General features: G+C 38.9%; 1 protein-coding gene across 1 annotated transcript in view; it reads right to left on the bottom strand.

Annotated features, from left to right (window-relative positions):
* SNTG1 (syntrophin gamma 1) overlaps positions 1–23,589 on the bottom strand; it is a 399,274-nt gene that overhangs the window by 104,480 nt on the left and 271,205 nt on the right. The window contains exons 9-11 of the mRNA XM_081258736.1: positions 11,686–11,788; positions 10,320–10,402; positions 4,573–4,703 (exon numbers count right to left, since the gene is read on the bottom strand). Coding sequence (XP_081114862.1) covers positions 4,573–4,703; positions 10,320–10,402; positions 11,686–11,788 — 317 coding nt within the window. The remainder of the gene's footprint in view (positions 1–4,572; positions 4,704–10,319; positions 10,403–11,685; positions 11,789–23,589) is intronic.

Genomic DNA, 23,589 nt, shown 5'->3' with positions numbered 1-23,589 from the left:
AATCATTACTATACGATGAACATAAACTGTCTCACCACTGATAAAATAGTGTGATGTGCTAATTCAGGCTACATAATTGTATATGACAGTAACACAACTTTGTTGCCATTAAATACGAGATGTATCACATCATCAGAGTTAAAATTATGGGCCTTGGCCAAACCAACCAGCACATAATATCCTAGGTTTCAAACCAAGCTCAACAATTTTGTATATCCGTCATCTTGCGCCAATAATTTATCTTTTCTTTTTCATCCCCTCACTGTTTCAACTGCCACTGGACCGTGAGCTCCTTCACAGAAAGAAGCAAACACAACACCTCTTACATAGACATTAAATCAGTACTTATTGAGTGAATGCAGGAACAATCTGAACTGCTGTGCAATCCACTCAGAATAGTGCTGTGTTTATAACTGTTTATTACTGTCATATTTACGGAGTGAAATTAATTCAACTGCTAAAAGCTGTTAATGTGTTGAGGTGCCATAAGAAGTCATCTGGATTCATACAATTTATTTTTTCTCATAAATTGCTTTAGCTAACCATTTTAAATCATGTAACTACATAAATTTTTTAACGTGAAAACAAAAGAAAGCAAGCATACACATTAAAAATACCATTAACAGAAATATTTCAAAAGTTCTTAAAGCAGAAGAAAAATAGAAACAAAAGAAAAAAAATAAAGAGAAACAGAAAGATTAAAGGTAGGATACATTTGATAATAGCTGAAAATAATAAAGTATCTTGAGGAATTTAAGATACATATATAATTCAAATCTCTCTCTATATATATGCCCAAAGACAAGAAAGAAATAAAGAAATTAGTTAAAGTGTTCTAAGTTTCTAGAATTTTCTGAAAGAGGCAAAATTAATAAATTGCATTAAACACTAATAAATCATGCATGGATGGTGCTATGGTCTCAGTGTTGGTGCCCCACCTCCTATTCATGTTTCGAAATCCTAGTGAGCAACGTGATGGTATTGAGAGGTGGGGCTTTGGGGAGATGTACAGCCATGGGGGGCGAGTCCTCGTGAACTGGGGTTAGTGATTTATAAAAGAGCTTCCAGAGAGATACCTGACCTTCCCGCCAAGTGAGGACAGAGTGAGAAGACACCAGATATGAACCAAGAAGGGGTGGGGGGGCTTCATCAAAGGACTAGAACATGATCTAGGTGCCTTAATCTAGGACTTCCAGCATCCAGAACTGTGAGAAACAAATTTCTGTTGTTTATTGCTGTTATTATCTGCTGTATTTTGTTATAGCAGCCTGGAAGGACTGAGACATATGGTGTAACGTTTAGGCAATAACTAAAACAAAATAAAAGAATACATATATAACAATACAATAGAGAGAATATTAAAAAATAAAAATTTTTAATTATTTCAAAAAGCAAAAAGTTAAAGAAAATAGAATATAGAAACTAGTGTGTTGAGACAAAGGACTTTTTTCTTGAATATATATAAAACTCTCAAATCTCAACAGTAAAAAAATAAATAAAAATATATAAGCAAAGCCGATTACAAAATGGTCAAAAGACAAAGAGACATTTCACCAAAGAGGATTTTATGTGATAAATAAGCACATGAAAAAATGTTGAACATCACTAGGATATGCAAATTCAGGTCACAGTGATATATCATACCTATATCTTATATCTGTAAGAATGGTAAAGTAAAAGACAGCAACAACTCCCAATTCTGGCAAAGATGTAGAGAAACTGATGGCTCATATCCTGCTGGTGGGAATGCAAAACTGTACAGCCACCTACAAAACAATGTGTCTGTTTCTCAATAAACTAAACATGCTGTTATCACACAACCAAGTACTCGAGTTCTTGAACATTTACCTGAAGAAATGAAAACGCACATGCCCACAAAAATCTATACAAAACGTTCATTGCATCTTTATTTAGAATTAACTGGAACAACCCGGATGTCCTTTAAGGGATGAATTTTTAAAATTTTAAAATGTGATACATCCATACTATCAGAATGCTATCGGAAATAAAAAGGGATAAACAATTGAAAAATGCAACTACTAGGAAGAGTTACCAAAGAATTATGCTGACTGAGAAAATTCAATCCAATACAGTTACATAATGTAGGATTCCACTTATACAATGTTCTTAAAATGACAAAATAATTGGAGGTGAAGAAGAGAGTAGTGAGTTGTCATGTGATGGGGAAGAGGATGCTGGCATGGTTATAGACAGGCAACAGGAGGGTTCTTGTGGTGACGGAACTCTTCTACCTTGTGCTTGGGTTGGTGGATATGAGAACATGAGCATGTGATATAATTCTATAGAACTAAACATACAGACACACACACACACACACACACACACTCAGGCATGTGAAATCTGAATGAATGAGTGGTGGATTTTGTCAATGTCAGTTTCCTAAATGGGGTGTTATACTATAATTTTGCAAGATGTTACCATTTGGGAAAATGGGCAAAAAATAAATGTAATCTCTCTCTATTATTTCTACAACTGCATATGAATCTATAATTATCTCAAAACAAAAATTTTAATTATAAAAAACAAGACCTAGAGTGTTGAATAGAAAGCAAATATTAAGATGGCAGATATAATCTCTGATATACCAGTGATTATGTTAAAAGAAACTAGACTAGGGCTCCCCTGGTGGCACAGTGGTTGAGAGTCCGCCTGCCGATGCAGGGGACACGGGTTCGTGCCCCGGTCCAGGAAGATCCCATGTGCCACGGAGCATCTGGGCCCGTGAGCCATGGCCGCTGAGCCTGCATGTCCGGAGCCTGTGCTCCACAATGGGAGAGGCCACGACAGTGAGAGGCCCACGTACCACAAAAAAAAAAAAAAAAAAAAAGTAACTAGACTAAATAATCCAATTAAAAGACTAACATTGTTACTTTGAATTTTTTAAAAAAAGAAAAAAGTATATGTGACACAGAAGAGATACATATTATAGCACAGGGCTAAAAAGAGTTGAAAGAAATGGGTAAAAGAATATACAGTGTAGATACCTGATGTAATTCTTGAAGGTAAGAAAAAATTCCAGAGATATAGGACATTTCATAATGAGAAAAGGGTCATCATCCAGAAATTGTAAAAAATCTAAATCTGTTTGTATCCGATAATATATAATTAAATATATAAAGCAAATAATGACACACTTAAAAGGAGAAATACACAAAGCCACCATCATACTGGGAGACTAATGCGTTTCTCTCAATATCTGAGACCATAAACAGACAGAAAGATCATTAATGATACAGAGGACCAGAATCCCTAATGAACAAATACAACCTAGTTGAAATATGTAGACACTGAACTAAGGAACATGACACTGCACATTCTTTGAAGTGCATATGGGACACTTGTCAAAATTATTTATATACTAGGGGAAATCAAGTCTCAACAAATATCAAAGGACTGAAACCATTCAGCATGAAATCATATGAGAAAGCAATAACAAAAGAGATAATTTTAAACATCTCAAACTATTTGTAAATTTTGCAGTACACTTGTAAATAGCCCATGGGTCAAAGAAGTAATTGTAACAAAAATTAGGAAACACTATTAAATACATAATAAAAATATCTGACTATCAGTACCGGTGAGCCTCCAATTCCGGGCAAGGAAGAGCAGCCCATTCCTCCCAAGGGCTCCCTAATACAACTAAAGGACCTTGAACATGACCTGAGGGCCAGCACAGGCAGCTCCTGAAAGGTGGAAGGGTAAGGCGACTGCTGGGGGCCGTGGGGCTGAGAGGTGACAGGGGGAGTCAGTCTCCTGAACTTCCCTGTCGCCTCCCATGTAAGGCTCCAGCAGGCATAGCAGCAGCTGGTCTTGCCCCTGTCCTCCCAGTGCCTGCCTGCTGGTGTTCAAGGGGTCGAGCGGCAAGCTACCCTGCCCATCCCCACCCGCGTGAAGCAAGCAGCTCTCCAAGCGCCCCCCTCCCCGTCCCGGTAGCGTGAGGTCCAGCGGGGAACTGAGCCTCCATACCCGACAGCAGCCGTTAGACTGAGTGAGGCGGCCCGAGATGGAGCTGCTCAGCCCTCTGCCCCCTCCCATTCTGACCGCTCTGGCCCAGCAGGACCTCAGGCTCCAACCCACTCGCCATCCCCAAGGTGGGGTGAGGTGGTGGGGTGAGGTGGTGGGAGCCAGCTGACTGCCCTCAGTGCCCCCTCCATCCCCTATCCTCCGTCAGTCGAGCTCCGTGGAGAGCTGAGCATTCACCGCTACCCGGCAGCGATAAAGCACTGGCCACTGGCCCCTGCTGCCCACCCTCCCTGGTGGCAGCAGAGCCGACCCAGCCACTGAGCTGACCCCCGACTCAGAGGCAACAGGGTGATGGAGCTGGTACCTGACCGTCACCAGGGCTCACTCAGCAGGGCTGAGAACTGAGCCAAACCTATGCCTCGAGCACCTGCAGTGAGGTGTGTTTTACTACATTATGCTATTCTTCTGCGGGTCTTCCTACTTTTAGAAACCTGAAGGTAAGACCCATAAGGCATGTCATGTTACAAGTTTCACTACAGGTCTCAATTTCAATCAACAGACGAGCGGAGGCCGCTGACATGAACTCACCGACTCAGGTCTGTCCCGGGCACGTACTGGGAGAACCGGGAGTGCAGCAGAGGGATGAGCCTGAGGTCACACCACCGCTTCTCCCACCTCAGGCCCGGGGACGCGGGCCACGAAGAGCAGGACAGCGTGTCCTGAAAAGAAAACAAATGTTCAGCAGCGCTGTTTTGTTTCTGTGTTTTCAGTGTTGATGTCCCACCCTTGTCATTTGAGGGATATTTTACCCTTACATAATCAAAAGACATTTATAGAATACCACAAGAAGTCCCTGTTCATTGGCAATAAAGTTATATTTGTTAATTTCATGGTTAATGGAATTCTATAAGAAAGTGAGGAGGGAATCACTGAGATTAAGAATTGTAGTGAAAACATGAACAATGGGCAGAGGAGAAGGAAGAAGATATAAAGTAGCGACGACTGAATTCATTCAAGAATGAGAAAGATGGAGCAGAACTAATTACAGTGAACTAGCAGGTGACAAAAATCAAGTAAGTTCAATCAGCAAATATTTTCTATCTGCTAAAGCACTAAACGTTGTTAGAAGGGCTTTTGATTCATCACTTAAAAATATTTTTGAGTAGAATGAATATTCCTATAAAACAACCCTCAAACACTACTCAAGGAAATCTTTGTCCATTGTTTTAATTTCATGTTTATGTCAATAAAATGTTTGTATTTTCTTATATTGTTTTAATGTTAAGACAACTGCTACTGGTTTAAAATTACATATATTTTAAGTTTCATAGAAAGCTTAAGTTTTTTTCCTTATGTATACAAAAGACATATCTTTGAATAACATTTGAGTTTTTCAGCTGATGTTGATCCATGTTTCTTTCATTGGATCAGCTTCCCTGTTAAGATTTTTCCTGGCACCAGCACAGGAATGATATGGACATGTAGTCGGCCTGGGCTGTACAAGCCAAGCCTCCATCTGATCAGAGAACTGCTGACACGGACGGATTTCTCTCTAGGCTATAGATTCTGTAATTTTTGAGTGATGATGCTAGAAGGAGATTCTATTTTAGTCTAAATGTTGAACCTCTGTGAGTCTAGATATTATTAACTTTTCTTTCGGGTATTAACTTCTTCAAAATTGCTTATTTGGGGGGAGGGGGAAACTTCCATTATTTTCACTAGAGGTTGAGAATTCTCTGGCATCAGGTTAATTGTCAACCATCGTGCCAATGAAAGTCTACGAAATCCTTCGAGCATTTTAGAGCACCCGGGAAGGCCTGGCTGACAAGAGTGAGGGGCTCCATTGGTGACAGGTCTCCGGGACACACAGACTTTGGTGCAAGATGGCTGCTTTCAGTGCTTCTGTGGTGACTGAAAGGCACAGACTCAGGTTTCCCAAGAATCGTTTCCTTTCTCCTGGCCCTCACGTCAGATGTCACAGATGGTTGGCATGTGAGGGCTGAGGCTCCCCATAAGAATTAGACCCTCTGGGTTCAAAACCCCGATTTCCCAACTGATGAGTCCTGGGGCAAGTTACGTAGCTCTTCTGTGCCACACCTCACCCATCTCCAAAGACAAGGCTGTCACCAAAGGAAAACCTAAAGGTTTTTAGAAGCAGTAAATTATTGCTTCCCGTCTTTTCTGCATGAGGGCACTTGAAACCACAATCCCGTGTGACACCCTGGGGTAAATGGGTGCAGTTTCTGTGGCCAGGCCAGACATGACCGAGCAGCTCCGTCACTAAGCCCACAGCAGCGCACGGCTGAAACCTGCTCCCGGGCCCCGTGCTCGAGGCCCACGCCTGAGAGGTTGCACAGTCAGGCATCTACCCGAGGCTCCCAGCCGGCCAGCAACAGGGCCAGGATTCACTCCAACCTACGTCTCTCTGACACCACAGCACAACATTTAACTTTCATAATCAGAGCTGAAACCATGGAAAGAATGACTCAGATGTCTGTCTTGATTATTTCACAGTTTTGCAACGTAACTTTAGGCAAATTATTTGTTTTCTGTCGTTCATGAGAAGCACAAAGATCCTCTCACTTCATTGTTCCCTGAACAGATAGAAAATGTAAAAGAACATAAAAGACACAGGTAATGGAATACCTGTGACAGGTAATGGAATAGGACCATTCCAGAGGTAATGGAATACCTGAGAAAGACAGTCACCAATAGGTGAGGATGATAAGTTTTACAAATCACATTTTATAGACTTCATGGATCAGCAGATGTAAAAACACATGTGGTCTTTGACATGTCCTGATGCAGCACCCTGACTGGATGTCTTTATGTACCAAAGTTGTAAACATGTCACTTTCTTTTATGTTTCTTTCTTATAAAAAATAAGAGATAAGTCCCACTTCAGCTACTGAACTAATCAGGGTTAATGTATTTCATTTTACAGATCTGTTATTTACAGTGGAATATCTGGTATCTTTTGAAAATTATTTATCCTTATTATTTATTTTAATTCCAATAGTAGAATATAAATTTGCTTTCTAGTCTTGTTGTGTAACAGCAGTCTTGGAGTTATTTTTAATTGTATATAAAATGATCTAAAAACACAAGAATTTTTATGGCTTTAAGGCCCATAACTATTTTTCAAGAGCTTTATTCTTCAGTGTCAAGAATGTTGTTTCCTATAATATTAATAGTGTGAATGGGAAAAGTAGCATTTACAGAGTCTTTACCTTAAAATAAACTCTCTTCTCAAAATGTAACACATTTCAAGGTATATTGCCATACAATAACCTCAAGAGCAATTATCAGGCCAAAATAGAATAGCATACACGGCAGAACGCTGATCCAAATCTTGCTAAGGATGTGGCATAAACGTATTCATTAAAGGTATATAGTTAAGAAAAACGTTTCTCAGAATCTGGTTAGCTGGTTATCTGAATTTGTCTCCTCGTGAGCACAAAGCGAATTCTTTCTTCACTTTGGCCAGCAAACGGGGAGAATCTTGTATATGCTAAAATTAGTGATCTCAGGCCCTTAGAAGGACTAGACTACGTTTTTATGTAAGAAAGTGGAGTGATGTTAATATATATATTATAAGGTGTTATTTTCTCATATGTGTAAAATGCTGCCTTAAAATATACACAGAATGTTTGAGGGCACTCAAATGGCACCTGCTTATGCAAAATTTTCTTCAGAGGATAATTAAGGCACAGGAACTAAAAACAGAGTCCCCGGGCCTGGGACAGAGGTGAGGACACAGACACAGCAGAGGACCGAGTGCTTCGCTCACGGACCCCGTCTCTGCGATCTGCACACTTTCTGTGGAACGTGCCTCCTGGGGCCCAGGTGCCTCATTATTTAATGATGGGTCACGAGGAGACACGCTCTGACTGCCCCTCATTTCATGAACCTCTGAGTAGACACGTCCTCCACCCCCTCAACTGGATGCTGACTCTGCGTGACCCACTCAGGTCTGATTCCCAGGCGGGCTCACGTTTGGTCTGAAGTCCCCCATTTTTGTTGATTTCTGTAAGTCAGATGTTCATAGACTCTAGCAGCCCTTTTCTCTGGTATTAGAATGCTAACGTCCATTGTAATTTTCCTGCTTACATGACAGTTACTTTTATAAATCTGGATTTTAAACTTTTTGGGGTCAGGAACCATAATGGACATTTTCCCACGGCATCGTGAAGAGGGTTTTCTCGGAGTAAGTTCTCAGCAAATATCCAATTAACTTAAATGCAATTACTGTCTTTATTTTTATTACACTTTGATTTATATATGTCTTGATTCTTATTCTCTAAAACATCATAAGTGCCATTAATTTCCTTACACTTAAAGATCTTTAGCAATGTCAAATAATGTTCAATCCTAATGCTAAAAATGGAAATAAAATATGCCTCTTGAAAAGGGAACGACACAACTCAGTAAGAACAATTTATGATGATAGGTTTTTTGAAAAGTTTGCAGCTGGATTTGTTTGGAACAGCTATGTTACAGAGCTGCTGAGTAGTTTCTGTACTCACATTATGCCTTTGTAAAGGAAGACATTATATCAAGCAACCACATAGAGGCACAAGTCATGTAACCAAGTCTGTAGATGCTGTTGTGTACATCAGTGGAATGAGTTAAAAACAGACCAGAATGGCTCCTACCCACAGACCTTCCTGTCCACTTGTTATTACATAGGCGTCTAAGGGTACAGGGCCAAGAACTAGAATAAAAATATTCCTAGGCACCTTTGTCCCCACTCTGCAGTAAATGGCAGAGCTGAGATGGGGACTCTTGTGTGAGTGACATGGGTGGGGAAAGCTCTCAGGAGAAAGTGGATGAGGAGGGAACACCTGGCTATATGTGGGCTCCTGAGGGTGGGTGGCCACCGTGTCACCTGCCAAGGCCGGGGAGGCTGCCTCTGTGGCCCATCTCTGCATCCTCGGCTGCAGCCATACCGATTCCAGGCAGAGACTCCTGTAAGAGGGGCAGTGACGCTCATAGCAGTGGGGCTCAGGGCACCGCCCAGCACAAAGGCCTGGAAAGACATCAGAGGCCTCAAGAGCATCTCCACTGGAAGGGACGGAGGTGAGCAGAGCAATTACTGAAGCAAGAGGCAAAGACTGGGCTGGAGGTTGTAAGAGCCTTGAGGAGGGAGCTGACGGGAGCACAGGACGTGTGTATTCGTTCTCTCATCAGGAAATTAAGGCACTCACATCTTGCCATCTTCTGAAGATCCTGCATTTTAAGTATTAACTATTGTGTGACAGTTATTTCTCTGGTAACAAAAGTAAAAGAGAAGGGCAGTGAAGTACACCCAGATGGGGTTGGTTTATACTTGTAGAGATAACCTTTGGTGTTGCCAAGGGTTCCTCTTTCAAAGCAAAAAATCAAACAAATGAAAACGACGTGGAGGCCTGTGGGACTCAGCTGAGATTACTGCTGTGCAGTCCTGCACAGTGAGGGCCACGGAGACCTGCAGATGTCCACAGGAGGACTCTGGAGTAAAATGCCACAATGAGCTCAAGAATTTCCAATGGACGGTGAATCACACAGGTTAGGGGAAGCTCCACATCACATACATCCTAATACATGGAACAGAAAGATAAAATTCTACATAAAGTGAGCTCTGCTTCTCTTCATGTTTGTGAGCACAGGGGAAATTGTTAGTCTCACATTTAACCACAGGGCATCATTTTGTCTTTAGAAGGTGTACATGTTTTGAAGGGTGAAATACAAGGAGTTTCAAAATATTTATAAAAGATAAAAAACCTGTTTACTCCAAAGTACAGGTGGAAAATTAAAATGGACACTTTATAAAACAAACATGCCAAATTTATCAATTATTAAATACATGTATAGTTTAATATTCCTCACATTTTACACAATGTGTAGGTTAGATTTTCTCCCTTTACATTGATTCCCTGGTGTGCATGAAGATTGCTAAGCAATCTTAATATATGGCAAATTAAATTATATAGCTACTTTTAGCTAAATAATTTCAAAAGAAAAATGACAAAAATTGTGTCAAATTATTTAGAACATGAAATTACATATAATATGCAATGTTATAAAATGATTGTGTGATTTTACACATGACCTCTTGAAGTCATCTCTGTAGCTTACAAAGGGCTTAATACAGACCTGAGAGGGGAAAAAATAACAGACCTACTTATTTTTCTCCTCCCTGAATTATCATAATTCTCAAAAAATAAAGCAGCCGAGGATTTCAACTATATCAGAGAAACCGGGTCCTAGACCAGCTTGTACAAACTCTATCTAACTACATATATTTTTCTTGGGTGCCCTCCTCATTAATGGGGACTGTGCCCTGGGCCTCTTACTGTGTTGTTGGGATGATAGTTGAGGTGTAAGCCACTGTCGCAGAGGGGAGAGGAGGTGCCACTGCTCTGGTCACTCGGTGCACCTGCGGGAAGAGTCACATCATCGTTGGTTAGAAGCCCACTTGTTCTACACGGACACCTTCTACAGTGCATACTTCAGTACACTCAGTGTTATCAGGTAAGCCAGGTAGTAAAATAAATCTGTATTTCACTTATATCAAAGCCAGATTTTTACAAGTAAACAAAAATAAAAATTAAAACCTAAAGTGGCCCCAAAAGAGACTTGCAAATATTTATCTTTTGGCAGTTTGTTAGCAAGTTGATTACACATCTATCTTGTGACTCAGCAATTCCACTCCTAGGTACTTATAGTAGTGACATAAAATACTATGACTTCCCGAAGGCTTGTATGAGAATGTTTATAGCAGCTTTATTTACAATAGCAAAATACCAGAAACAGTTCTGCTGTCTATCAGCAGGAGAATGCATTACCAAATTTTACTATACTCATATAGTAGAATACTATACAGCAATGTAAATAAATAAACTCCTGAAATATGTAACACGAGATGGTTCATAATGAAAGAAGCAGAAGTAAAAGAATAAATACAGTTTGACTACATTAATACTTGATGACAAGAAATTAAGTCAGTAGTTGTTTCTGGGAATGTTATTTACTGGAAGAGGCACAGCAGAACCGTTCTGTGATCTAAAGGGATGTGGATTAAGCAAATGTGAGCATTTGTCAGAGCTGATCCCACTGAGCATTGAAGATTTTTGCATTTCATTTCATGTAAACTATGCTCCAGTTAAAAATAATTCTTCTTTGATTTTAACAAAAACTATAAGATAATATGCATTTCATTTCATAATATGAAAATAGATACAGAAGTTTTTAAGTAGCTCTTATGAAAATTATTACATTTCCACATAGACTGGGGCTTCCTGCAATCTCCCTATTCTCATCAGGACAAATTAAGTGTAACTGCTTATTTAGTAAGTTCAGTAGCCAAATAAGAGAATATTATTTTCTACTTAGAGAATATATATTCATCAAACAATATGAATGAAATTTTAATAGAGATGCAAAATGTACATGTTTGATATGACATTTATTTTTAAAGTAAATAATATTTCCCCAATTACAGGTTGGAAAATAACTAAATGTGAATACATTCTGAAACACAAACAACAGCTGTTCCCTTTGGAGAAGGGTTAACTGAATGCTTTGTGTTATTAAAGAAAAATGTTTGTGTTCAGGCAGAAATCCCAACTTTAAAAAGAAATTACTCATTACTGTCAGGAAATAATGGTTTAGAAAGTAAATATGACGTAAGCACTTTACCTATTCTTCATAAATGCTTACATGCACAATCTTCGTTCAGTGGGAGTTTGAGGAAAGCAGGTGCTCTTTTAAAAAATGAGACCGTCAGGGTCACTTCTTCTCCGGCATTCCGAAGAACCTGAACCTAACATAAAACGTAATAAAAATGATACCGTTATCAGTACGCTGGCAAAAATTTTTGTACGATTGAAAACCCTTGAAATAATGGGTTGTCTTTTCCACGTCTCACATTTTTCCCTGGTGGTCAGAAACATTTTATGGCAGATGGAGGGGATGAAGGATCTAACACTGCAGGAATGCAGCCGTCCACATCCTTCCTCTTCCCATCATCCTGCGGTCCCTGTTCACTCAGATGTCATCATCTTCCACTCACATTTATCAAGGCTCTCGTGAGTTTATGGCCTATGTTAGGTCTACAGAAAGATGTAGTGCTCGAACCACTAGATTTATTAATTTACTAAATATTTATTGAGCATCCATGATGCACTATTTGGAGATCTATGAATAAATTACCCTTCAGATTTGACCAGGGTGCTAATTCTAATTAAAGTTGTTCCAATTCACTCAAACACTTTTGCAAAAAATAAATGGTTATTATTTTCCCACTATATCATTGTATATATTTTTCTTTTCCTTTCCCTGAAAATTTAGAATGATGGAGACAGCTATTATCAATAACTCTCAACTCTCTAAATTATAGAATTACTAGGTCTATTTCTACCAGTTAAATAATGATAATTTCTCAAAATATTATACCAAGACAAATGTAAGCAATATTAAAAGAAGTTCAGAAAGCTGAGGATTACTTATAGCAAACATACCTGGAAAAGATATACGTATACATATAATTTAAGAACTCACATAAACTAAGAGAAGAATTAAGAATAATTAGTGAAGAAGCAATTAATAAACATGGGAACATAATTTATTAAACATATAGAAAAATGCTCACCATAAAGTCATTAAAGAATTGACTATCAAAATGGTTTAGAATGACTTCTGGTCCCTACAAGATGGCATAAAGTTATCTCTCCCAAACAAGTACAACTAAAACACTGAAAAAAGTGCCAGAGACAACCAAGTAGAACTCTGAAAGGTAGAAAGAAAAAAAACCGATTAGGGCCCCCAGGCCTGGGGGAAGAGCACAGAGGGGGGATGTCTTAAACGCTCTTTCCCAACAGAGGGGTGGTCCACCCACTGCTAGGTGAAGCATCCCTTTATCCACTTAGTGGCAGCAGGGACCCGACCTGGGGAAGCCCCTTCCCCTCCTCTAGTGCCATCAGGGAACGGGGTGGCAGGTGGGGGAAACTGATGATGCAGATGAATCAATCAGACCCAACTAGCACCAAAATCGTTCTAAATGTCGTATTGTCAGTGGAACCACAGCCCACAGAATTAGGCGAGGACCTGTGTGCTAAACAGTGACTTCTTGCTAAAAAGAAAAATAAGTAAATAAGAACCAGAGACTCTTAACAAATAAGCAAAATGGCCAGGATTAAACTAATATGTCACACTAAGACTCAGGGAAATCATCATTTCAATAAGGAAAGATAATCAAGTAACACAAACTAGATGAATTACATACTGGAATCATCTGGCAAGGGTTTTAAAGCCACCTTAAAAATATTTCAGCAAGAAATTAAAAATTATCTTGAGCCAAATGAAAAATTACAATATCTCAGGAAAGAAATACAAATTATAAAAAGGAAATGAAATTATAGAACTAAAAAGTACAATAACATAAATAACCTTGCTGGATTAGCCCGGTGATAGAGTGACAGGAGACAGAATCAGTAAACTTGGGGACAGAACCATAAAATTAGCCCAATGTGATCAACAGAGCAGATACAGACACACACATGGAAACAATATACTTTATCACGTTAGAAGTAGAAAATTTTAAAAATGAAGAAATTATATAGTCATTTTAATAGATACAAAGAAGCATTTGATTACATTCATTTGATAAAAGCTCATAGAAAACTGAGTGTACAAAGGAGTATCCTTCATATTATAAAGAGTATACACAAAAATGTGTGAGAAGCATCATAGCATTAACCATGAATTATTGAAACATTTCTCTTTGAGATCAGAAGTGAGGCAAGAATGTCCACCAATTTCATTTCTACTTAATTTTTCTTCAGATCTTACTGTAATAAGGCAAGAAAAGAGCTAATAAAAATCATAAAAATGGAAAGAAGAAATGAAACTGACATTATTCAGAGGTAATGTGATTTTGAACACAGAAAATCCTTAAGAGCCTATGGACACTATTACATGAGACATTACCAGGTGAGTTATTAAGTGAGTTTAGTATGGAATAGCATAGATACAAACTAATATACAAAGATCAACTGACTTTAATTTAATTTCAACAAGCAAGTACCACATTGTTAAATAAATGAGGGAGATGCTATGTCATGCATCCCCAGACATAACACTGTGAGGAAATCATTTCTCTCCTGCTTTTCCATATTCAAGACAATCCCATGCAAAGTCCCCATTTTTTCTTTAGTTTTTAGCTTAGTATGAATTTATGAACTTGGCTTGTTTCCAAGTGACATTTAATATTTATATAATCATTATTATGTAAGTGCACTGGGAGTGTGTTAGTGAAATACATGGGAGAGTGGAATGCAATGGCTAAATACTCACATTCTATCATAAGCGTGCAATAGATAATGCCTAGCGTTAAATAAAAAATAACATTACAAGCATCTCAGGTGTAAATAAGAGAATAAAGTAGAAATGTATAAGTTAAATATAGTTACCTCAGAAATAGGCAATGGGCAACTGCTTTTCTTTTAAAGCTTTACATTTATATACTTCAATCTTGAAGTTTTGGTCAAGTGTAACTGAGAAAAATAAAAACTTTTTAAAAATTATAAAATCTTACCTTAGAGAGAGAACTTTATTTTACTTTGTTTTTAATAAAAGGCTAATTATGGGTATCTTTCTGGATAAGCATAACTTCAAGTCCTTGACACATGCACATTTCTTAATGCAGAAATATCTATCTTTTCAGTGACCAGGATTAACATAATGTGTTTTTAATTTTTTTTCAAGCTTCCTACTATGCCTTGGATGCATATTTCATTGGCCTGACACTGTCAGGTTGGAAAATATAGGTTCCACATCATGAATAATGATGAATGTCATCTTCCTGAAAAATCAGAAATCAGCACCAATCCAACTGTCTTCTTCATGTTCATTCACATTTTATGATTCAAATCAAATGTGCATTTTAATCAGATAACGTATCAGCACAGTTATTCTCTCATATTGCCTTGGGTGAGTACGTGAGCAAAGGGACAGAGATTGGTAAAAAATGGCAATCAGTAAAAACAGAAAAGGGAAGTGGAATTAAAGGAGATGTTTATAGGTTGACTCTGTTAAACCAGGACAAGCTAACAGCTCAGTCTGTAAACTGGACGTTCTTAAGCTCCATTCGTCTGTTAGAAGGGAAATTTCATAAAATCCTTTTGTGGTCTCTGTCCTTCCTCCATCCTGTTGGGGACCATTCTATCTTCTATGAGACTTTAAAAAGGAATTTAGCTGTCTGCCACTGCTTTGCTATGAAGTCACAGTGCTCATAGCTGGGGATTATTTTATATTTTCATTTTTAAAGAATTTATTTTTGTAGGGTAGTCTTAGGTTCATAGCAAAATCGAGGGGAAAGTACAGAGATTTCCCCTAGACCCCCTGTCCCACAGATGCACAGTCTCCCCGATGATCAACATGCCCCCGCTGAGTGGGACCTTTGTTACAACTTACGAACCTACATTGACACGGCAACATCACCCAGAGTGCACAGCCTACGTTAGGCTTCACTCTTGGTGCTGAGCATTCTGTGCGTTCGAACATGTATCCACCAGCAGCGAATCATACAGAGTATTTTCGCTAAGTGATAAAATCCTCTACGCTCTGCCTACTCACCCCTCTTCCACTCCAACCTTGGCTATTGTTTGTAACTGATGAAAATAGAGACTTCTGTTTTGCCTGGACCTGCTTGAAGCAGACATTAGGAAACACACACACACACACACACACACACACACACTCACATCTTCAGTGGCAAACAAGCACTGAGACAGCTTGTGAAGATCTCAGCTCTTAACCCAGCATGATGTGAGAACAGCCAGACAAGATTCAGATCTCCAGAGAGGAAGATAAGCATTGCAACTCAATGACGGCCGTGTTCTGACGGCCGTGTTGCAAAGCAGTTACCTAGAATTTCACTTTGACTTTGGACTCGTCCCTCTTGACATGTTACCTGCAGTAAATAATTTCCTTAAAGTCTTGACCTCTGGCAGAAAAGGAAATTGAACGTGACTTTGAGGAATGATTTTAAACAAACTGTTTTTCAGACAAACCAACTACACTAGCACTAGATAATATATAAAGCTTTACTATTCATGTTGAGATGGTGCTCACCTGTGAACACTGAGTAAACAAAGCATTTCATTGTGTAATCATTTTTTATTCATATTAATTGTGGGGAAGAAAGAATTTACTTATTCCCTATATTATTACAGCATAAGAGTTTGAGATGAAACTGCAATTGTAAGGCTTTCCTGTATGGGGTTGGGTCCTCTGGCCCCTGTCACTCTACATTCACGGTTAGGTTTTCGGAGGAATCTGTGGAGCGTTGGAGGCAGGGGCACATGACCCCCTCTGCGGTGTGGGGACAGGGGTACACTTTCACACCTACAGATGGCAGGTGGGGCAGCATGGTGACAGTTTTCAGGGCAGGAGACAGGGCCTTCGTGAGAGAGAGACGTCCAATCAAGGACAGAGTCTGTAATGTCCACAAGCCCTGGTGCTGTTGGTTGGATAGTGAATCAAGTGTAACAGCAGAAATTATCCAGCTGGAAAATAAGGTATAGAACTGTACCTAGGAAAATCACATCACCATTGGACGTAGTGGGTGAATCAATTGTGAGAAATCAAGTATCATGTAGAATTTGGAGGAATCGATGCAAAATAAGAAAGGAATTGGGGATAATTTAGACATTCTCACCTTGAATTGCTATCACCAAGTGACACAGAACTGTGCTGGAAAAGCTAAAAATAGATGGAAGAAGGGATGAGGATTAGGATTGTTGTGGACATTACAGCTGGAGAAAGGCAACGTGACATTCCCATTTCACACATTCATTCATTTCACCACCCTTCCTGCATTTTAATTTGTGAAAAACATTCCATGTACATAAATAAGTACAGTAGGATCCTTTACACAGGCACTTCAAGTCTGAATGTTATGTTGTTGTAAAATAAAAAGTCACAGGAAAAATGTATACATAGGTGTATGTTTAAAAAAGAACTACCAAATATTTAATACTCCTGAATTCCTAAAGTTTCAGCTTAAAGTAGTATTCAAGTATGCAGTAATTTTTCAATTTTGGTAAATATTACAAATAAGAATGAAGGTTGGCTGAATAACAAATGTCAGCTCTAATAATCAGGATATAGTAATGATAATATATCAATGAATTTCAACATGGAAGAGAACCATTTACTTTAGTGAGGCAAGATTATGTAGAACACGTGATCCATGTTTACTGTAATACTTAAAGCTATGACTAAAGATCCCATTACTTTCAAAGACCTCATTAAAATAAGATTCTATGTAATAAAAGTGGGTGAAATGTCACATTCTAGATAAGGTGAACTTTAACTCAACAAGCAGAATGCATTGTTAGCTAGTGCACACACTATAGTAACACTATTTCAGCAGTTTTTAAAATTCCGAGATGATTTCTTCAATGATACAAGTAATATTTTACTGTATTTTGTTATTGCTGTGTGCCAACTGACTAGTTTTATGTTCTATTAGGCAGGTTAAATTAAATTTTTAAATAGGTAAAAAGTTTACTTTTAAAAAGACATCAGGACCAGATGGGTTCAAAACTAAGTTTTACCTAATTCTTTGAGAAGTAATTATTCCAGCATAAAATTATTGAAGTTAATTCATGTTATTAAATCAAACTAAAATGAAAATTAATATGAAATATTATGAAGAGAAAACGTAACCATTATTAATATGAATATAGATGTTATCATTCTGAACACACTATTAGCATATAGACTCCAACAAGTGACAAAAGAAATTGAACTATGACTGAATAGGTTTTATTTCAAAACAGCAAACCTGGATAAATATCAGATGTTATTATCGAAGTAATTACTTTCATCTAGTTAAATATACATATATTATCTATTGATACATAGATCTATTGATATAGAGAGAGATGATAGAGACAGAGAGATAGGTAGATTTTTCCCCTCCCTTAGAGATTCTGAGAGGACATTTGGTCAAACTGAGCTGCAATTCCTAATAAAAACTCTAAGAAAAACAGGAATAGAAGAAAACCTTATGATGCTTCTTGAATATGCCTGGCTGTTACCTGAGCCCAGCATGGTCATTCCCTAAATACTTGTGTGGCTTACACCCTTACCTCCTTCTACTCTTTGCTCAAAAGTCACCCCAATGAGTCCTACATTCATCAACCTTTTACAAATGATAGCTCTCCACATACCTCTGTCTTTGTTCACCTGCACTACCTATCATTTCAGAGCCTGTCGGCACCTTCCTACCCACTTGCATGGTGCTGACACACTGTGTCTAATATGCTGTCACTTGTCTCTGCCCCATGAAGCTGGGTTCCACACCAGGGCAGCAAGCTGTATCTTGTTCTCAGATGGAGTCAAAGAGCCTAAGGTGGCACCTGGCTCATAAAAAGCCTTCATTAAATATTTTTGAATGAATAAAATTAATAAAGTCAATTTTAAAAAGCAGTAAAAATTATCCTAAATGTTAAAACAAGGAACCCATGTCAATCAAAATCAGGTACTGGATAAAGATGTCCATTAGTTTTCAAAAATATTGATGAGTTTTACTTATAAAATAAAATAAGAAAATGGAATTAATTTTATAACTATTAAGAAAATACAATTATTTTTTATTAAAAATATAATTGCAGACTCCAAGTATACACCATTAATATGCTAACTGGAATTTAAAAGATAAAGTAGCTTCACATAAGATTACTGTAACATAAAAATACCCTTTTTCCTATGATAGCAATAAACACCAGGAAAATTATTAAAAATCTGGGGGAGAATCTTATAAAATCTTTAGAAATTTAACTAATTGTCATAGATTGCTTTAAAGAAATTGTAAATTCTTATTGAAGGACAGAAAATAAAATCTAAGCTCTTAACAACGATATGCCATACACTTGGTGAAGTTTTCAATAAAGACAAACTAAGTCAAAAGAAAGTTTTAAAATGTCCCCCAGAACATGAGAAATACTTTAAAAAGAAGAGTAGTAGGAATTGGGAGAAGTTATCAATCCCTGAATATGCTGTTAAATCCTACAATCTAATCAATGTATTAATATTCAAATGGACAAATTCATCAGTAGAAATGGATAAAACCTCCAAAATAGATCTTAATGTATTTGAACTTGTAATACATGATAGAGTGTCTTTTTTTCTTAAACCTAGCGTTAAAAGCACTGGTATCATAAATGGTGCAAGTACAGCTGAGGATACACTAATGATAAATATGAATGGATTAAATAGTTAAGTGTTAATAATACTACCAGAATAATGTTGTAAGAAAGTGTATAAAGGACTCTGTGTACTCTTTACTGGACAAAAACAGGAAGAATAATAAGCTTGAATCTTGCATCTCACTGAATGTAGATTATTCTTTAAACCACAGGAACAAAACCAGACCAACAGGCTAACAGCTGGCTGAACAGAGCAGGGGTCCCTCCTCCTGTCTGGACCTTCTCCATCACTCTCAGCCAACGGACACACTCAATGGCTCTTTAAACACCACATAGTCAGACATGACAATGACACGTGACACAACATTGTTAAAATATCCCAACAATAATTCATTTTGACAATATTCTCTCTCCCGAATATTGGGCCATGTTGTCTAAGAAATTATTTTGATTTGTTAATTAGTTTTTGCTAAAAGTCTTACATTCAGTTGTATGATTCACGTTGATATAAATGAATAATGTGTTACCATGTGTGCCAGCTACAGTGCAGCCTTCAGTTTATAAAGTAAAGCCTGTGATGAGAACAAGGCAAAAGTTATTAGCTTTTATTTTACGAATGAGAATTTGAAAATATTCAAAAGTGAAGTGACCTGCTCAAGCATAACATCTGATATATGACAGACTGAGAAGTAAAACTACATGAGTAAGTGAGTTCCCCCTTCTTCCCACTGGGCCACTGCCCAGAAAGGTTAATGGTAAAGCTTAAACAATTCCTTAGGAAGCAGTTCTGACTCTCACTGAGACCTGGAGCAGCTGTTCACCATGTGTCAGAGCCCACCTGTCCCTTTACCTGTGGACTCCAGCTCTGCCCACCTCCAAGCTGCCTGGGTCTGAGAAGGTGCTGGGAGAGAGTCTCCCAGGCGTCAGTGGCTTCCCTCTAAATTGCAGAGACTGCATTTGCTTAAAGTACTTTCTTGTGCATCGGGACAGATGAGTACAGAATTTCAGTTAATGCACAAACGTACATCGAGCATCTAACACGTTCAAACACCACACATGTGATATAGCAGGTGCAGTGTTGACAGGAGGATGATAAAGCCCTTTAGTTCTAGAGACAATCATCAGTGAGAAGACAGATGCTTACAATAAATTAAAAGGAGCAGAAAGAGATCAGGAAGGTTTTAAAAAGTGAAGAGCGTGTGGAAATTACTCAGACCCAAATCTACTCAGCAACAGCAGGCGTCACAGTGTGTCTCTGGTCACTCTGCTAGGAGCGCTGATGCCACTGACGCTCCGCACCCTCCCTCACAGCTCAGCGGGATAAGAACAAACACAGGCGTGGCCGAACCTGCCCCCAACGTGAAGGTCTCAGCAGCTGTGCCTCTGCCTCCACACTTCTCTCGCTGGTCACACCGCGGAGGGCATCAGCGACTTTTCAAATGAGCAAAGGTCCACTTACCACACCAAGTGTAATCAAATGTTTACTGAGGCCTTAAAATGTTTAATTAAGTCAGACCTTTGTCTGAATGGCCCCCGTCTTCCTTAGATGATAGAAAGTTAAGTTTATAAAATGCAGTCACTGCATATTAACGTACGGTCAGTTCGAATCTTGGAGGAAGAGGGAGAAAAGACATCCATTCCAGGGTAAAAATACGGAGCATATTTCTTATAGGACGTGGTTACGATATACTTCAGGCAGACAAGTGAAGTAAAGAACATCTTCACATTCATCCAAGAAAAACCAGAATGTTTAAAAATAATGTCTCATACAGATGATAACATTTCGTATAATCACATTAGACGGAAGTAAGTAATGCACATATTTATTCTAAATCCATAAGCTTAACCACAGCTACATGGATGTCTAGCTTGCAAACAGTGCACCAGATTTAAGTGGAATTCTTGAAGGAAAGGAGAGAAATCATAACACTTTGCCTTATTTTTATAGAATTCTGTATAAGATCATCTCGTACAAAATGAATTGTCAAGACGTGAAAACCAAAGCGAGACGCGGTATCACCCACATTGGATCTGTAGCTGCAGCACACACAGTTGCTAAGTATTTGTTTATACACATTATCACAGCATGTTTGCACAACATAGGACTAAGGAGTAAATACTGTAGAACTGCTTGTAGTGCTGTTTCCTCCCATAGTCTTTCATCTCACTCTATTGCATGAGTCATTTAAATACGTAACTTTGGATTTTAGATGCCAGTCCCCCCGTGATGCATAAATACTTGGATATCGTTAGCAGCATTGCAGGGCCACCAGGCTGGCTCTGCCAGCATTTCCTTGGCAACTGACGTTTGCAGGGGGAGAAACACAGCTGTCCTGCCACAGGAAAACAGTGGTTTCTCTGAGAGTCTGGTGATTTCAAATACTTGAAAATAGATGTGTGTCTCAAATACAATGTGTTAAATGAGTAGGGAGAAAATAATCTGCCTTATATGTTGCTAAATACATGATGAAAAAATAGATACATTTTATTACTTCATAATCACTTCAAATTTCAGTCTTCAGAGAAATCTATCACACATAAAAATGGTGGAGACAGGACAATTATAAAAGCCATTAACATATTTATCACTTTATGAGATGCATGGACCTTGTCTGGAAGTTGTGTGTGCCCCCATCTTACTCATATGGAAATTACTGAGAATATGTAAGGATGGCCCTTAGCAAAAGTATAAACTTATTGCCTTTTTATTTTGTCACCTCGAACTTCTCTCAAATCTCCTCTTCCACTTTGAACCCTTTTTCTTTTCAAAGGAGTCCCAGAGGACACTCTGCCACCTGCTACCTGAGTGACAAAAACAGAAAACAAAAAAGACTGTCTGGGAGTCTCTGCATCAGTCACTTAGCTTCAGGCTCAGACCTCATGCTCACCCCATTCCTCTACAGCCCACATGCACCATTGTCTCAACCTAAAGACACTTCAGGGAGAGGGTAAGCTGATCGTGACAAGATGTTAAACATAGTTTGGTGCCCGGATATTAGCCTGTCTTGTCTTAAAACTGCATCGTGTCAGAGGCCGTCTGGAATCTTGCGTACCTTGTGTGACCGCAGAACAATGGTTGAGTTAACAGGGACTTTAAGGTCTACCTGTTTAAATAAATTCAAGTGAGTGAATGCCAATTTCAGAAATCTTGAGTCATAAAATTGAAATGGTTTATGTTCAGTTAGAGATTTTAGAAGAATGAGGGTTCACTGAGGGCATGTGAGCTCGCAAAGCATACTTTCAGATGAAACAGTGTTGGAGAAAACTACTGACTGTGATTCTCCCCAGCATTGCCTTTGAAAGGCAGGTGGTGAGGAATGCCGGGCTCCCTGCCCGAGACCCGTGTCGTCGAAACCCACATTTCTTCACTCCACCCGCCTTAGTTATATCTGAAGCCCCGAGCAGGATACGAGTTCACGTTTGTCAGTAACGAGAGGAGGAGAAAAGCTGCTCTTACTTCCGCATCTATTATTTCTCTGTTGTCATAGCAACCTGGGCAGCCAGGTCCCCAGACAGAGCACCTGCCCAGCACAGGTCGGGTAGGGAAAAGAGACTGATGGGGCAGCAGCTATCGATCACCAGACGGGGACGTCGCTCCAACAGTGCTGCAGACCGTTCCCACCTGGGCTCCATGAACGGGAGACTCGGTCAGTGTGTCTGTGCCGTGTGGGGCTGGAACTCTAGGCCCAGCACGGTTTCTGTTCACGGAAATACCGTGTCATTTCATCGCTGAGCAGAAACCACGGCGCTGGCTGACAGCAGCTATGCCTTGTCAAGGGCCCCGTTAAGAATAATCAGGCATGCCTTCTCTTTGACGTTGCTTGGCCAAAGAAACTCCCAAGCAAATCATCCAGCTCTTTTTGAAGCAACTGGGAGATATATATCATTATCCCAAACGTTGAGGAGGAAACATCTCAGAGTGTTGCTAAGATTCATCACGTTACGTCCAGAGTAACAAAGTGGAGGACCTGGTGCAGCCTCTTGTCCTTCACGTGTCACCTCAGTGGGTTTAATGAAGGGAAAGGGTATAGGTTTTGAATTTCATTTGATGTGGTCCAAGTTATTTGCTACCCAATAAGCATAAACTTCACATTCCTTGAAGAGATGGAGCATAAGTAATTATAGGGAGAAAGTACAAAAATCTCAAAATAAAGCATATGTTATATATTGTCTCACAGAAGCACCTGATAATGCCTTATATTGTATGCTGTGTATGGTAGCTTATATCATATGCCTTCAAACTAATAAGGCTCTGTTTTGTGGGCGTTGTCATTTTAAAGGATAAACTCTATACAGGGAGAAACAGAGTTTCTAATATGATTGTTTTATCCAAGAGATGTGATATGTACACTGGATACCCAATACTTGTTAGTAAAAATAATGCTAATCATGGTTTTGTGTCTCTCAC

This window comes from Mesoplodon bidens (assembly GCF_964165515.1).
Source record: "Mesoplodon bidens genome assembly, chromosome: 16".
Taxonomy (NCBI): Eukaryota; Metazoa; Chordata; class Mammalia; order Artiodactyla; family Ziphiidae; genus Mesoplodon; species Mesoplodon bidens.
The sequence above is the reverse complement of the archived record's forward strand: the minus strand, read 5'-3'. Positions and strand labels throughout refer to the sequence as shown.